This window comes from Kogia breviceps, chromosome 5 (assembly GCF_026419965.1).
Source record: "Kogia breviceps isolate mKogBre1 chromosome 5, mKogBre1 haplotype 1, whole genome shotgun sequence".
NCBI lineage: Eukaryota > Metazoa > Chordata > Mammalia > Artiodactyla > Physeteridae > Kogia > Kogia breviceps.
Genome location: NC_081314.1, coordinates 82,990,439 through 83,007,958, shown reverse-complemented (window position 1 = coordinate 83,007,958; position 17,520 = coordinate 82,990,439). Strand labels below are relative to the sequence as shown.

Here is a 17,520-nt window from a genome sequence, read left to right as displayed (position 1 = left end):
GCAACTAAGCCCGTGAGCCATGGCCGCTGGGCCTGCGCGTCCGGAGCCTGTGCTCTGCAACGGGAGAGGCCACAACAGTGAGAGGCCCGCATACCACAAAAAAAAAAAAAAAAAAGAAAAAAAAAAAAAAAAATCTGAAACAGAAAATTAGGATACTGGAGGGAAGAGGAAGCAAATTTTCTAATTATTAAGACATTAAATTTATATCTGAGTTTCCTATCCACTAATACAAAACTGAAAACTTACTATATTTTGTATTATCTAAGAGGTTCCAAAGATTTGGACTCTTTCCTGCTACTAAATTCTAAAAGGAATTCATCATATGGAACCTGTTCTTTGGAGAATTAAACTATATAGTATCTTCAACTATAATTTTACAATACAAAAAGAAGTTCCTCTATGTGGCAGGTTTTTAGCAGAGACCTTAATAAAAACATTGTATTGTAGAATATAAGTTAAGGTAATCCAAGCATAAGATCTAATTTTGTATAAGAATTTACCTTGAGATGTTTGCTGAGCATGTTCCTTAGACTGTCTTCTTTTAAATATTTTCTTAATATTTGACCCTACTATGCCAATGCCTACTGCTAGGGTTGAAACACTTTTTTAAAGTTTATGATTAGATGTCTGTCAGCTTTACTAGTGTTTTTATGGTTTAATTTTTACATTTACCTGTTTGGGCTATCTGGAATTCTAGTTTAAGAAATAAGAATCTAAATTTCCTTCCTCCCTAACAGTGTGATTACATAGATATTGATAGGGAATCAACAAATATAGTATTGAAAAAGAGTATCAATATCCATTTTTTGAATAAGCCAATATTTCTTCTGCTGATATGAAAAGCCATTTTTTAAATTCAATTTTTATTTTATATTGGGGTATAGTTGCTTTACAACATTGTGTTAGTTTCAGGTGTACAGAAAAGTGATTCACTCATACATATACCTGTATCTATGCTTTTTCAAATTCTTTTCCCATTTAGGTTATTACAGAGTATTGAGCATAGTTCCCTATGCTATGCAGTAGGCCCTTGTTGCTTATCTATTTTATATGTAGTAGTATATATATGTTAATCCCAAACTCCTAATTTATCCCTCCCCCACCTTTCCCCTTTGGTAACCATAAGTTTGTTTTCGAAGTCTGTGAGTCTGTTTCTGTTTTGTAAATAGTTCATTTGTATCATCTTTTTACATTTCACATATAAGTGATATTATATGATATCTGTCTTTCTGTGTCTGACTTACTTCACTTAGTATGATAATCTCTAGGTCCATCCAGGTTGCTGCAAATGGAATTATATCATTCTTTTTTATTGCTGAGTAATACTCCATTGTGTATATATACCACATCTTCTTTATCCATTCATCTGTCATTGGACATTTAGGTTGATTCCATGTCTTGGCTATTGTAAATAATGCTGCACTGAACGTTGGGGTGCATGTGTCTTTTCAAATTATGGTTTTTCTCCATATATGCCCAGGAGTGGGATTGCTGGATCATGTGGTAGCTCTATTATTACTCTTTTAAGGAGCCTCCTTACCTTTCTCCATAGTGGTTGTACCAATTTACATTCCCACCAACAGTGTAGGAGGGTTCCCTTTTCTCCACACCCTCTCCAGCATTTATTGTTTGTAGACTTTTTGATGATGGCCATCCTGACTGGGGTGAGGTAATACCTCACTGTAGTTTTGATTTGCATTTCTCTAATAATTAGCAATGTGGAGCATTTTTTCTTGTGCCTTTTGGCCATCTGTATGTCTTCTTTGGAGAAATGTCTGTTTAGATCCTCTGCCCATTTTTTGATTGGGTTGTTTATTTTTTTTGATATAGAGCTGCATGAGCTGTTTGTCTGTTTTAGAGATTAATCCCTTGTCGGTCACTTCATCTGCAAATGTTTTTTTCCATTCTGTGGGTTGTGTTTTTGTTTTGTTTATGGTTTCTCTTTGCAATGCAAAAGCTTTTAAGTTTATTTTTAGGTCCCATTTTATTTTAAGTTCACATTGTTTATTTTTTATTTTATTTCATTACTCTAGGAGGTGGATCCAAAAAGATATTGCTGCAATTTATGTCAGAGTGTTCTGCCTATGTTTTCCTCTAAGAATTTTATAGTATCTGGTCATACATTTAGGTCTTTAATCCATTTTGAGTTTATTTTTGTGTATGGTGTTAGAGAATGTTCTAATTTCATTCTTTTACATGTAGCTGTCCAGTTTTCCCAGCACCACTTATTGAAAAGACTGTCTTTTCTCCATTGAATATTTTTGCTTCTATCATAGATTAATTGACCATAGGTGTGTAAGTTTATTTCTGAGCTTTCTATCCTGTTCCATTGATCTATATTTCTGTCTTTGTTCCTGTACCATTCTGTTTTGATTACCGTAGCTTTGTAGTATAGTTTGAAGTCAGGGAGCCTGATTCCTCCAGCTCCATTTTTCCTTTTAGGATTGCTTTGGCTATTTAGAGTCTTTTGTGTTTCCATACAAGTTCTGAAATTTTTTGTTCTAGTTCTGTGAAGAATGCCATTGGTAATTTGATAGGGATTGCATTGAATCTGTAGATTGCCTTGGGTAGTATAGTCATTTTGACAATATTGATTCTTTCAATCCAAGAACATGGTATATCTTTTCATCTGTTTGTGCCATCTTTGATTTCCTTCATCAGTGTCTTACAGTTTTCAGAGTACAGGTCTTTTGCCTCCTTAGGTAGTTTTTTCCCTAGATATTTTACTCTTTTTGTTGCAATGGTAAATGGGATTGTTTCCTTAATTTCTCTTTCTGATTTTCATTGTTAGTGTATAGAAATGCAAGCTATTTCTGTGTATTAATTTTTTATCCTGCAACCTTACTGAGTTCCTTGATAAGCTCTAGTAGTTTTCTGGTAGCATCCTTAGGATTTTCTATGTATAGTATCATGTCATCTGCAAAAAGTGACAGCTTTACTTCTTTTCCAATTTGGATTCCTTTTATTTCTTCTGCTTCTCTGATTCCTATGGCTAGGACTTCCAAAACTATGTTGAATAAAAGTGGCGAGAGTGGACATTCTTGTCTTGTTTCTGATCTTCGAGGAAATGCTTTCAGCCTTTCACCACTGAGTATGATGTTAGCTGTGTGTTTGTCATATAAGGCCTTTATTATGTTGAGGTATGTTCCCTCCATGCCCACTTTCTGGAGAGTTTTTATCATAAATGGGTGGTGCTGGATTTTGTCAAAAGCTTTTTCTGCATCTATTGAGACGATCATATGGTTTTTACTCTTCAGTTTGTTAACGTGGTATATCACACTGATTGATTTGCGGATACTGAATAATCCCTGCATCCCTGGGATAAATCCCACTTGATCATGGTGTATGATCCTTTTAATGTATTTTTAAATTCGATTAGCTAGTATTTTGTTGAGGATTTCTGCATCTATGTTCATCAGTGATTCTGACTTGTAATTTTCTTTTTTTGTGGTATCTTTGTCTGATTTTGGTATCAGGGTGATGGTGGCCTCATAGCATGAGTCTGGGAGTGTCACTTCCTTTGCAATTTTTTGGAATAGTTTCAGATGTATAGGTGTTAACTTGTCTCTAAATGTTTGATAGAATTCACCTGTCATGCCATCTGGCCCTGGGCTTTTGTTTGTTGGAAGTTTTTAAATCACAGTTTCAATTTCAGTACTTGTGATTAGTCTGTTCATATTTTCTGCTTCTTCTTGGTTCAGTCTTAGAAGTTGTACCTTTCTAAGAATTTGTTTATTTCTTTTAGGTTGTCCATTTTCTTGGCATATAGTTGCTTATAGAAGTCTCTTGTGATCTTTTATGTATCTATGGTGTCAGTTGTAACTTCTCCTTTTTCATTTCTAATTTTATTGATTTGAACCCTTTCCCTTTTTTCTTAATGAGTCTTGCTAAAGGTTTATCAATTTTCTTTATCATTTCAAAGAACCAGCTTTTAGTTTCATTGATCTTTTCTATTGTTTTCTTCATCTCTATTTCATTTATTTCTTTTGTGATCTTTATGATTTCTTTCCTTCTACTAACTTTGGGGTTTTTTCTTCTTTCTCTAGTTTCTTTAGTTATAAGGTTAGGTTGTTTATTTGAGATTTTTCCTGTTTCATGGGTAAGATTGTATTGCTGTAAACTTTCCTCTTAGAACTGCCTAAGGTAATTATCGATATGTATGTTCTTCTTGTCATTTTGTTCATTGTTTAGGATTTGTTTTTTAGGTGTTTTTTCTTCCCTTCCTCTTTTGTTCTTTTCTCTTTTGATTTGGTGACTGTCTTTAGTGTTGTTTGGACTGTATTTTATTTTTTTCTGTGTATCTATTGTAGACTTTTGGTTTGCAGTTACCATGATGTTTTGATATAGAAGCCTATATATATGTATATGGTTGTTTTAACACATTTTTTACCAGAGATGTATTACAGCCACAGGTGTTAGTTTCTGCAAAAAATCCCGTCTTTAATGTGTTAAGTTGCTGTTCTCTTAATTTCAAATGTATTTCCAATATCCTGCATTTGTACTCTCCTCTTCTCACGATTGCTGGTTTTGATATATTTGTGTATGGATGATATCCTAGCTTTACTGTATGTTTCTCTTTACCTGTGAGCTTCTCTTATTTCTAGTTGAGGGCTTTTCTTTTCCACCTAGAGAAGTTTCTTTAGCATTTGTTGTAAAGCTGGTTTGGTGGTACTGAATTCTCTTAGCTTTTTCGTGTCTGTAAAGCTTTTGATTTCTCCGTTGTATCTGAATGAGAGCCTTGCTGGGTAGGCTATTATTGGTTGTAGGTTTTTCCCTTTCATCACTTTAAATATATTGTGCCACTCCTTTTTGGTCCGCAGAGTTTCTGCTGAAAAATCAGCCGATAAACTTATGGGAATCCCCTTGTATGTTATTTGTTGATTTTCCCTTGTTGCTTTTACTATCTTCTCTTTGTCTTTAATTTTTGTCAATTTGAATAATATGTGTCTCAGCATGTTCCTCCTTGGATTTGTCCTGTATGTGACTTTATGCACTTCCTAAACTTGAGTGAGTGTTTCCTTTCTCATGTTAGGGAAGTTTTCACCTATTGTCTCTTCAAATATTTTCTCAGGCCCTTTCTCTCTCTCTCTCTCTTCTCCTTCTAGGACCCCTATAATGCAAATGTTGGTCCGTTTCATGTTGTTCCAGAGACGTCTTAAACTTTCCTCATTTCTTTTCATTCTGTTTTATTTATTCTGTTCTGCAGCAGTGATTTCCACCATTCTGTCTTCCAGCTCACTTATTTGTTCTTCTGCCTCATTTATTCTGCTATTGATTCTTTCTAGTGTATTTTTCATTTCAGTAATTGTATTTTTCATCTGTTTGTTCCTTAAATCTTCTAGCTCTGAAAAGCCATTTTTATCACATGCAGAATTTCTTTCTAGATTTAAGTCTATCTCACAACATAAGATGTACAGTGGCCAATACATGTATGAAAAATGGATCAGATTCACTAATGCTTTCAAAGTTCAAATTTTAAGATTAAAAGATATGTTTTTCTAAAATTTAATAGTTTCATTCTTGCAATGTCTGACACTGTGAAGGGGTTACAAGAGTATGCTTAGAAATGAATAAGCTAAATGTTTAACATAATTTCAAGGAAAAATGGATAAATTCACTTCATAGTGGGAGATTTTTAGTATACCGCCTCTCAGTAATTGATAGATTCAGGCAAACCCCAGATTAATAAGATTTGCAAAACACCATTAAGAAACTTGAACTCAGTAGACATACATAGCACTTCCACAGTTCAAGATATACAGGTTTTTCAAGTCCATGTGAAATTAAAAAACAAAACAAAAGAAAACTGACCATGTGCTACATAGCAAAGCATCTCAACAAAAAAAGACATTTGGGGACTTCCCTGGCGGTACAGTGGTCGAGAATCTGCCTGCCAATGGAAGGGACACAGGTTTGATCCCTGGTCTGGGAAGATCCCACATGCTGTGGAGCAAGTAAGCCCACACATCACAGCTACTGAGACTGCACTCTAGAGCCCTTGAGCCGCAACTGCTGAGCCTGTGCACCACAACTACTGAAGTCCAAGTGCCTAGAGCCCATGCTCCACAACAAGAGAAGCCACCATAATGAGAAGCCCACACACCGCAAGAAAGAGTAGCCCCCGCTTGCCACAACTAGAGAAAGCCTGCACACAGCAACAAAGACCCAACGTGGCCAAAAAAAAAAAAAAAGAGAGAGATATTTTTCTTTTTTTAATTGAAGTATAGTTGATATACAATATTATTTTAGTTTCAGATGTACAACATAGTGATTCAATATTTTTATAGATTATAATCCACTTAAAGTTATTATAAAATAATGGCTATATTTCTCTGTGCTGTACAATATATCCTTTTTAAATTTTATTTTATACATATTAGTTTGTATCTTTTAATCCCATACCCCTATCTTACCCCCACTCTCCCCATGGGTAAACGCTAGTTCTCTATATATGTGAGTCTGTTTCTGTTTTGTTTTATCTTTTAGATTTTACATTATATGTATAAGGGATAAGATACAGTATTTGTCTTACTCTCTCTGACTTATTTCACTAAGCATAATACCCTCTAGGTCCATCCATGTTGTTGCAAATGGCAAAATTTTGTTCTTTTTATGGCTGAGTAATATTTCAGTGTGTGTGTGTGTGTGTGTGTGTGTGTGTGTGTGTGTGTGTAAATACCACATCTTCTTTATTCATTTATCTGTTGATGGACACATAGGTTGCTTCCATATCTTTGCTATTGTAAATAATGCTGCTATGAACATTGGGGTGCATGTATCTTTTCAAGTTAGTGTTTTTGTTCTCTTTGGGTATATACCCTGGAATGGGATTGCTGGATCATATCGTAATTCTAGTTTTAGTTTTTTTATGGAACCTTTATACTGTTTTCCATAGTGGCTGCACCAATCCACATTCCCACCAACAGTGTACTATGGTTCCCTTTTCTCCACATCCTTGCCAACATTTGTTATTTGTAGACTTTTTTTTTTTTTTTTTTTTTTTTGTGGTACGCAGGCCTCTCACTGTTGTGGCCTCTCTCGTTGCGGAGCACAGGCTCCAGACGCGCAGGCTCAGCGGCCATGGCTCATAGGCCCAGCCGCTCCGTGGCATGTGGGATTCTCCTGGACCGGGGCACGAACCCATGTGCCCTGCATCGACAGGCAGAGTCTCAACCACTGCGCCACCAGGGAAGCCCTGTAGACTTTTTGATGATAGCCATTTTGACAGGTGTGAGGTGATATTTCATTGTGGTTTTGATTTGCATTTCTCTGATGATTAACAGTGTTAAACATTTTTTCACGTACCAGTTGGCCATCTGTGTATCTTCTTTGGCAAGAGTCTATTCCAGTCTTCTGCCCATTTTTAACCAGGTTGTTTAGGTATTTTTGGATATTGAGTTCTATGAGCTGTTTATATATTTTGAATATTAACCCCTTATTAGTCATATCGTTTGCAAATATTTTCTCCCAATCAGGAGGTTGTCTTTTCATTTTGTCGTTAGTTTCCTTTGCTGTGCAAAACTTTTAAGTTTAATTAGATCCCATTTATTTTTGCTTTTGCTTCTTTTTTCTTAGGAGACAGATCCAAAAAATTTTACTACCATTTATGTCAAAGAGTGTTCTGCCTATGATCTCCTCTTGGAGTTTTATGGTTTCAGGTCTTACATTTCTGTCTTTAATCCATTTCAGGTTTATTTTTGTATATGGTATAAGGAAATGTTCTAATGTCATTCGTTTACATGTAGCTGTCCAGTTTTCCCCACCCCACTTATCGAAGAGTCTGTCTTTTCTCTATTATGTATTCTTGCTTCCTTTGTCATAATTGACCATAAGTGCGTGGGTTTATTTCTGTCCCTTTATTCTTTTCCACTGATCTATGTGCCTGTTTTTGTGCCAGTATCATGGTGTTTTGTTTTGTTTTGTTTTTATATTTATTTTATTTATTTATTTTTGGCTGTGCTGGGTCTCCGCTGCTGCACGCGGGCTCTCTGTAGCTGCAGCGAGCGGGGGCCACTCTTCACTGTGGTGCGTGGGCTTCTCATTACGGTGGCTTCTCTTTGTTGCGGAGCATGGGCTCCAGGCATGCGGGCTTCAGTAGTTGTGGCACGCGGGCTCTAGAGCACAGGCTCAGCAGTTGTGGCACACATGGGCCCAGTTGCTCCGCGGCATGTGGGATCCTGCCAGGCCAGGGCCCAAACCCGCATCCCCTGCACTGGCAGGCAGCCTCCCAACCACTGTGCCACCAGAGAAGCCCTATCATGGTGTTTTGATTACTGTAGCTTTGTAGCATAATCTGAAGTCAGGGAGTGTGAAACCTCCAGCTTTGTTCTCTTTTCTCGAGACTACTTTGGCAATTTCGGGTCTTAGTGGTTCCATATGAATTGGAGGGTTATTTGTTCTAGTTCTGTGAAAAATGTCATGAGTATTTTGATAGGGAAAGAGATATTTTTTCATTTATCTGCTTGGTAGTAGCTAAAATAATTGTCAACATCCAGTACTGGTGAGGATATAAAGGGAAACAAATGTGTGCATACATTTTTGAAGAAGCATAAATTGACATATATTTTTTTGTAGAGGAATTTTTCCTGCAAAACACTTAGAACAGGGTCTAGCACAAAGAAACTACTATATAAGATTTTACTTTCATTATCATCCTTATTTGCTAATAACTGTTAAATTACAAGTGTGCCTATTCCTTGCCTAGAAAGTCTAGAAATTTCTCTTATTGTGAAACTTGTACAGATAGATACATAATTATATAGATATACCTATATCACTCACATAAGAGTGCTCAATGTGGCTTTTTTTATACTAAGGAAAAAATGGAAAAATCATAGGTGCACATCAAGAAGGGATTACAATACTATACATCCCTATTAAAAAAGAGCTAGTGCACATTTTACTAACAAAGAATGATATCCAAATATATTATTAAGTTAAAATGTTTTTACATATTATACAATGTGTGTGAGTGTGTATGAACCATTTTTGAAAAAAAATGTATATATAGTTGCAGATGCATAGATGAACTTGGAAGAATTATACTAAAATGTAAGCATTATCTTTGGGAGTTTGGATTATAGGAACCTTTCACTTTCTGTGGTGCAAATTGTTATTTGAATTTTTACAATGAACTTGTTATTTTTCAGATAATGATTATTTATTGAGAAGACAGTATAATATAAAAACAATGTTAATATGAAACCACTCATAATCTCACCACCCTAATGCAACTATGTTAATTTCTGCCTATATTGTATATATTTTTAATATTTATTTATTTATTTGGTTATACTGGGTCTTAGTTGTGGCAGGCAGGCTCCTTAGTTGTGGCTCACCAGCTCCTTAGTTGCAGCACATGGGCTCCTTAGTTGTGGCATGCATGTAGAATCTAGTTCCCTGATCAGGGATTGAACCCAGGCCCCCTGCATTGGGAGCATGGAGTCTTATCCACTGTGCCACCAGGGAGGTCCCTGTATACTTTTTATGTTATGTAAAAATAAGTTATATTTTATTTTTTGGGCAACTACTATGTGCCAAGTCTTCCTGTACATTATTTCAGTTAACCTTTAGAATTTTTCTTAAGAAATAGTTCAAACACATAGAAATTACAGAGAATAATGTAACAGATTATAAACCTACAACTTAGATTTAACATTTTACCACTTTGGTTTCAGTTTTTTTTAAATTACAGAAGTTTCTTTCCTTTCCAACACATTCTCTTCCTTTTCCTGTCTATCTCTGCACATGTCTGAATGTACTCTAAAGGATTTATATACTTTGCTATTCCTTGCAACAGTTTGTATGTGGTAGATTTTTCTAAATTTCTTTAATGATAAGTTTGTTCAGTTTCTATTTCTTCATTCAGTTTTGGTAATTCATATTTGTTTATTTCTTTATTCAGTTTTGGTAATTCATATGTGTCTTGAAAATTATTAGTTTAATTCACATTTTCAAAATACTGGCATAATTTGTCCATATAAATCTCTACAATGTCTGTAGTTATGGCACGTTTTTATTCCTAACACTGATTATTTGTGCCCTTTCTCTCTTTTTCTTAACCAATGTTTCTAGAATTTGATACATTTCATTAGGCTTCAGTGAACCAGATTTTGGTCTTGGTAAGACGTAATAAATGTGGTGACTAAGAATGACATCTTCAGAGTCAGACTACTCTCATTCAAATCCCAGCTCCATCACTTATCAGCTGGGTGGCCTAGGGAAATTTACTTAACCTCTTATTCTCTCTGTGTATGTTTTCTTATTTTTAAAATAGAGATAATAATTAGGATTATTGAGAGGATTAAATGCAATAAATATATATAAAGTACCTAAAGCAATTCCTGGCACTAGGAAGTATTCAAATATTAGCTATTATTTTAATTTTTATTGTTATTTTCTTTTTCCTTTTTTTACTCTTTCATTAAGGTATGCTCTTTAAAAAAATATTTCCTTCTTTGACTTGCTTTGAGTTTGCTGTGTTGTTCTTATAATTGGATGCTTAGTTCATGTATATTGAATTTATCTTTTGTATGCATTTAAGAGTATAAATAGCTTTCTAGGTATCACTGCATCTAGAAAATGACTAACACTTCCATGGTAGTTAAATTCTATAAATTTTTGTAATTTCAGTTCTTAGACAATAAATCATTTATAAGAATGTTTTGTGGTTTCCATATGGAATTTAAGGAAAATCTTGGGCAGGCTTAAAACAATGACAACATATTTTCTGCTCATAAATCTTCAATTTGTGTAGGGCTCAGTAGGGATAGTTCATAGCTGTTCTAGGAACAGCTGGTGTCAGCTGGACTGACTTGGGGTCTAGCAGCTGGAATCATTTGAAGACTCACTTATTCACATCTGTCAGTTGTTGCTGGCTTTTGGCTGAGACTTTGGGGGTTGTCAGCTGGAAAAGCTGCACATTGCCTTTCCAGGTGGCCTGGGATTCCTCACAACATAGTGGCTGGGTTCCAAGAGTAAGTGTCGAGAAAGGGAGAGTGGAAGGGCGAAAAGATACAGAGGAGTGAGGTCAAAACTTTATCTTTTTAATTACACAGGCTCAGAAATCATGTAGGATCACTTGTGCAGGTGTTTCTATGTGTATCTGACACAAAATCTTCCTGTATTTAAAGTACAGTTTGCTAGGTTTTGACATATGTGTACATCCTAAAATTACAACCACAACCAGAGTCAGGGTAATGAACATATTTATCACTCTAAAAGTTTCCTCCTCCTCCTTTGTAATCCCTCTCTCCCACTCCTTCCCACCCCATCCATTCCCAGGTAACTACTGATGTGCTTTATGTCATTATCATTAGTTTGCTTTTTCTAGAAATTTGTATCAGTGGAATCATATAGTATGTCCTCTTTTTTGCATAGATTTTTACACTAAACATAATTATTTTGAGAATCATCTATTATTGAAGGTTGTATCAATAGCTCATTCCTTTTTACTGCTGAGCAGTAATCTACTTTATGGATATACAGGAATTTGTTTATCTGCTCAACCTGAAGATGGACATTTGGGTTGTTTCCAGTTTTTGGCTTTCACAAATATAGCTGCTATGAACATAACATACAAGTCTTTGAAAAGACAAATGTTTTCTTTTCTCCATAGTAAATATGTTGGAGTGAAATAGCTGGATTGTATGATAGATGTGTATTTAACTTTTTAAGCAACTGCCAAAATGTTTTCCAAAGTGGTTGTACAATTTTACATTCCTACCAGCAGTGTACATCTATATCAATGCTTTTATCAGTTTTAATGGGGTGTGTAGTGGTATCTAATTGTGGCCTAATTTTTTTTTAAATAAAAATTTTTAAATTTATTTTACTGAAGTATAGTTGATTTACAATGCTGTGTTAGTTTCTGGTATACAGCAAAGCGATTCAGCAGAAAAACCTGAGTGAACTTTGTTGGCAACCCGATGTATATAATAGTTTGCATCTGGTAATCCCAAACTCCCAATCCATCCCTCTCCACTCCCTCTCCCCCTTGGCAACCACAAGTCTGTTCTCTGTGTATATGAGTCTGTTTCTGTTTCATAGATAAGTTCATTTGTGTCATGTTTTAGATTCCACATATAAGTAATATCATATGGTATTTGTCTTTCTCTTTCTGACTTACTTCACTTACTGTGATAATCTCTAGGTCTGTCCATGTTGCTGCAAATGGCATTATTTCATTCTTTTTTATAGCTGAGTAGTATTCCGTTGTGTGTGTTTGTGTGTGTGTGTATACACACCACATCTTTTTTATCCATTCATCTATAATAGACATTTAGGTGTTTCCATGCCTTGGCTATTGTAAATAGTGCTGCTGTGAACATAGGGGTGCTTGTATCTTTTTGAATTATGGTTTTGTCTGGATATATGCCCAGGAGTGGGATTGTTGGATCATATTCATTGTCACTTTAGTTTGCATTTCGCTCATGACTAATGATGTTGAGTATCTTTTCATGTCCTTATTTGCAATCATTATATTTTCTTCAGGCACAATGTCTATTCAAATCTTTTGCCCATTTAAAAAATTGGATTATTTATTTTCTTTTTAGACTTTTAGGAATTCTTTATATATTTTGAATACAAGTTCTTCATCAGATACATGCCTTGCAAATATTTTCTCCCAGTCTTTGGATTGTATGTTTTCATTCTCTTAACAATGTAATTTGAAGAGCCAAAGATTTTAATTTTGAAAACATGCATTTTATCCATTTTTTTCTGGATTCTCCTTTTGGTGTCATATTGAAATTTTTTGCCTAAACCAAGATCATAGTAACAAAGGTTTTCTTTCATGTTTTCTTTTAGAAGTTTTATAGTTTTACATTTAGGCCCATGCTTCATTTTGAGTCAATTTTTGTATATGGTATATGGTATGTATCAAAGGTTTTTTTGCAGGTGGATATTGAATTATTCCAGCACCATTTGTTGAAAAGACTGTCTTTTCTCATATATTTGCACCGTTGTAAAACAAAAATCAGTTGTCCATATTGTGTGTTTCTATTTCGGGACTCTTTATTCTGATATGTTGATCTATTTGTTTATGGCAACACCTCACTGTCTTGATAATTGTAGCTTTATAATGTCTTGAAACCAGGAAATTTTAGTCTTACAACTTTGTTCTTCTCTTACAAAGTTGTTTTGCGTATTCTAGGACTCTTCCATTTTCATGTGAATTTTAGAATTAGCTTCTCAATTTCTTAAAGAGCCTGTTGAAATTTTTATTGGGATTGCATTGAATCCATAGATCAATTTGGGTAAAATTGGCATGTTAACAATATTGAGTCTTCTGACCCATGAACACAGTATCTCTCTCCATTTATTTAGATCTTTAATTTCTCTCAGAAATGCTTTATGGTTTTCAACATACAGGTCCTTCAAATATTTTGTCAGAATTATCTATAATTATTTAATTTTTAAATAATTATTTAATTTTCAGAAGCTATTATAAATGCTCTTGTTTATATGATTTTAACTTCTAATTGCTCATTGCTAGTACATAGAAATAAAACCGATTTTTGTATATTGTCCCTGTATATTTAACCTTGCTAAACTCACTATTCTAGAGCTTTTTTGTAGATACCATCAGCTTTTCTACATAGACAATCACATTATCTGTAAATAATGACAATTTCACCTCTTCCTTTCCAATCTGGATGGCTTTTATTTCTTTTTCATGACTTACTGCACCAATTAGAACCTTCAATACAACGTTGACTAGAGGTGGTCAAAGTGGAAAACCTCTTGTTTCTGATGCTGGAGGGAAAATATTCAGTCCCTTACAATTATGTATGATTTCAGCTGTAAGCTTTTCCTAGGTGTCCTTCATAAGGTTAACTTTTATTTCTAGTTTGCTGAGTTTTTATCAAGAATCACTGTTGAAATTTCTGCTGTTTTGAGATGGCTTTTATTTTTCAGTTTTTAATATAGTGAATTATATGGATTGATTTTTGAAAGTTTGTATTACTTGGAAAACCCCCCTTAATCATGATGTACTGTCCTTTTAATATAGGACATTTCTTAACCTCAGCAATAGTGGCATTTGGAGTTGGATGGTTCTTTGTCAGGGGCTGTCTTATGCATTGTAGGATGTTTAGCAGCGTCTCTAGCTTCTACCCACTAGATGCTAGTATCACCACTTGCCCCCAGTTGTGACAACCAAAAATATCTCCAGATTGCCAGATGTCTCCCTGGGTGACAAAATCATAGCTGGTTGAAAACCACTGTTATATATTATTAAATTTGATTTGGTAAAATTTTCTTTAAAAATTTTGTGTCTGTTCATAAGGTATATATTTTTTTCTGGTAATGTCTTTGTTGGATTTGTACCAGTAATTCTGGCCCTAAGGAATGAATTGGAAAGTATTTCTTCCTTTTTAATTATACAGAAGCATTTGTATCAAACTGACATTATTTCTTCCTTAATAACTGGTAGAATTCACTAGTGAAGTCATCTGTCACTGGAGATCTATGTGTAGGGTGTGGGGAGAGTTAACTACAACTCAGGTTTTTTTAGAAGATTTATGGATATTCCGGTTATCTGTTTCTTCTTGAGTGAACTTTAGTAGTTTATGCCTTTCAAGGAATTTATCCATTTCATCTAATTTATTGAGTTTGTGGACATAAAGTAGTTCACAGTGTTCCTTTCTATTCATTTAATGCTGTAAGATCTGTAGTGCTGTCACCTCTTTCACTCTGGATATTAGTAATTTATATCTAGTATCTTTTTTTCCTTGATAAACCTGGTTGAGTTTGATCAACATTATTTATCTCAAGCAGTCAACTTATGTTTCATTTATTTTCACTTTTTTTCTGTAGTCTTTCTTGTTTTGTGCTTTTGCTATTTTTTCCCCTTCTGCTTATTTTAGTTTTAATTTGCTCTTCTTTCTCTAACTTCTTAAGGTACAGCTTAGTTCACTTAATTGAGACCTTCTTTTTCCCCCTAGTATAATCATTTAATGTTTCAAATTTCTCTCCAAGCTGTGCTTTAGTTGTATTCCACAGATTTTGATAAGTTGTGTTTTTATTTTCATTCAATTAGAAGTATTTTCTGAAATCTTTTTGATTTCGTATTTGACCCATGGGTTTCTTAGAAGTGTGTTTAGTTCTCAACTACTTGAATATTATCTAGGTTACATTTATAAATTTTAAATTATTTTGTTTTGATAGAGAACATACTCTGTATAAGTTCAGTCTCTTAAAATGTATTGTGGAACAAGATGACATAGACTTATCTATTTCTGCTTCTCCCCACTAAGTAAAACTATAAACCCTGGAAATAAGGCAAAAGACAATCAAAGGAGATCTCTGAAAGATGGAAAGAGGAAGGTAATCTGGTTAGGGACCCAAGGAAGCACTAGAAGAACAGCATATTCAGGGCATCTTGTAACCTTCCCCTTCAGAAGATGACAATTCAGGCCCAGCATGTCCTGACTCCAGCTTAGTTACAGAAGGTGTCTCAGATAGGCTTATTCTTCCCCCAGATTAAAAGGGGAATCCAACAACAGCAGGCTAGTCAAGAGAAGTGTTTCTACCACAATACACAAACACACACACAAAATGGCAACTATGTGAGATTATGTGTTAACTTGATTATGGTAATCATTTCACAATGTATATGTGTATCAAAGCATCATGTTGTACACTTTTGATATGTACAAGATTTTTGCCAATTATACCTCAGTAAAGCTGAAAAAATTCATCTCTATGTATTGTGTTGCATTACATGTATTGGGGGAATAAGGAAAGAATTGGAGGACGGTTTCTAACAAAACAGATTTCAGTTTTTACAATTTAAAACGTTCACATTCTTGTTTGTATTTTATTTGAGTTACATGGGTAATTAAGTATAATGGCATAAGTAAATATAGTATTTAAGTTTAGATATTGCCTACGTCTTTTACTTTTCATAATCCCAACATTGAATATAGCTTGGCTTGATGGCAGAGGAGCCTTTTATTTTATTTTTTGGGACGCCTGTGAACTATGTGTATATGTTGTCCAAACATAGGAGAGGGAGAAAGAAAGACTACCAGAGAAGAGCTGGGAAAGACAGGTTTGAGTTCAGGGATGCAATTTTTGCTAGAAAAGTTGACTTTAAAAAAAAAAATTATTTATTTATTTAGGCTGCATTGGGTCTTTGCTGCTCCACGCAGGCTTTCTCTAGTTGGGGGTGGTGGGGACTACTCTTCGTTGCAGTGCACAGGCTTCTCATTGCAGTGTCTTCTCTTGTTGCGGTGCACAGACTTCAGTAGTTGTGGCACACGGGCTCAGTAGTTGTGACTTGCAGGATCTAGAGAGCAGGCTTAGTAGTTGTGGCGCACGGGTTTAGTTGCTCCATGGCATGTGGGATCTTCCTGGACCAGGGCTTGAACCCGTGTCCCCTGCCTTGGCAGGCGGATTCTTAACCATTGCACCACCAGGGAAGTCCTGACATTTTTTTTTAACTCTTGGTTGGTTAATAACAAAGACCACACTCAAGCTCTAACAGTAGGTGAGTTAGTGTCAAAATCTAAAATGGCAGTTTCCAAGCAGAATTTTAAAACATAAATGGTCACAAGAAAGTGTTAGGAGTGATTATTCCTGGAGAGTAGGATTAAAGGAACTTGAGGAGGGAGTAAGAAGAGGGATTTTACTTTTCATTTTGTACTAGTAGAGGAGCTTTTTTTTTTTTTTTTTTTTTTTGTGGTACGCGGGCCTCTCACTGCTGCGGCCTCTCCCATTGCGGAGCGCAGGCTCCGGACGCGCAGGCTCAGCGGCCACGGCTCACGGGCCCAGCCGCTCCGCGGCACGTGGGATCCTCCCGGACCGGGGCACGAACCCGCGTCCCCTGCATCGGCAGGCGGACTCTCAACCACTGCGCCACCAGGGAAGCCCTAGAGGAGCTTTTTAAATAAAATGCTTTAAATCTGTAAATGTATGTTTAGTCTTATTTATTCTCCATCAACTTTGTTAGAAACTGATACATTCAAATTTGATTATATTTATTTAATATTTATGTTAATATTTATTTAAGCTATTAACTTCTGTTTTATTTTCAGAACTGAAGGCAGAAGCTAGTCTAATGGACCAGATGAGTAGTTGTGATAGTTCATCAGATTCCAAAAGTTCATCATCTTCAAGCAGTGAGGATAGTTCTAGTGATTCAGAAGATGAAGAGTGCAGATCCTCTCCTTCTGATCCAGGGAATTATGTCTCAGAACATCCTACCATGTCTACCATGCCACAGTGCAGGATTCCTGAGATAGCGGCAAGTCATAATAAACATGACAGCAATGGCCTTCTGATGAATACTTTAAGTAAGTATACATAAGCATGAGTAATTGGAAAAGTAAGAATTCACAGTGGAACCATACTGATTATGGTCTAAAATTTGCATACAGAGAAAGACTTCTTGTTTATTCATTTGACAGTATTAACCATTACCTTCTTTTTTTAAATTAATTTTTTTATACAGTCGGTTCTTATTAGTTATCTATTTTTTACATATCAGTGTATATATGTCAATCCCAATCTCCCAAT

At 35.2% G+C, this 17,520-nt stretch overlaps 1 protein-coding gene across 2 annotated transcripts in view; it reads left to right on the top strand.

Moving 5' to 3' along the window:
* Positions 1–17,520, top strand: part of EAF2 (ELL associated factor 2) — a 50,012-nt gene that overhangs the window by 17,426 nt on the left and 15,066 nt on the right. For both annotated transcript variants that reach the window (XM_059064120.2, XM_067035353.1), the window contains exon 5: positions 17,040–17,297. In XM_059064120.2, coding sequence (XP_058920103.1) covers positions 17,040–17,297 — 258 coding nt within the window. The remainder of the gene's footprint in view (positions 1–17,039; positions 17,298–17,520) is intronic.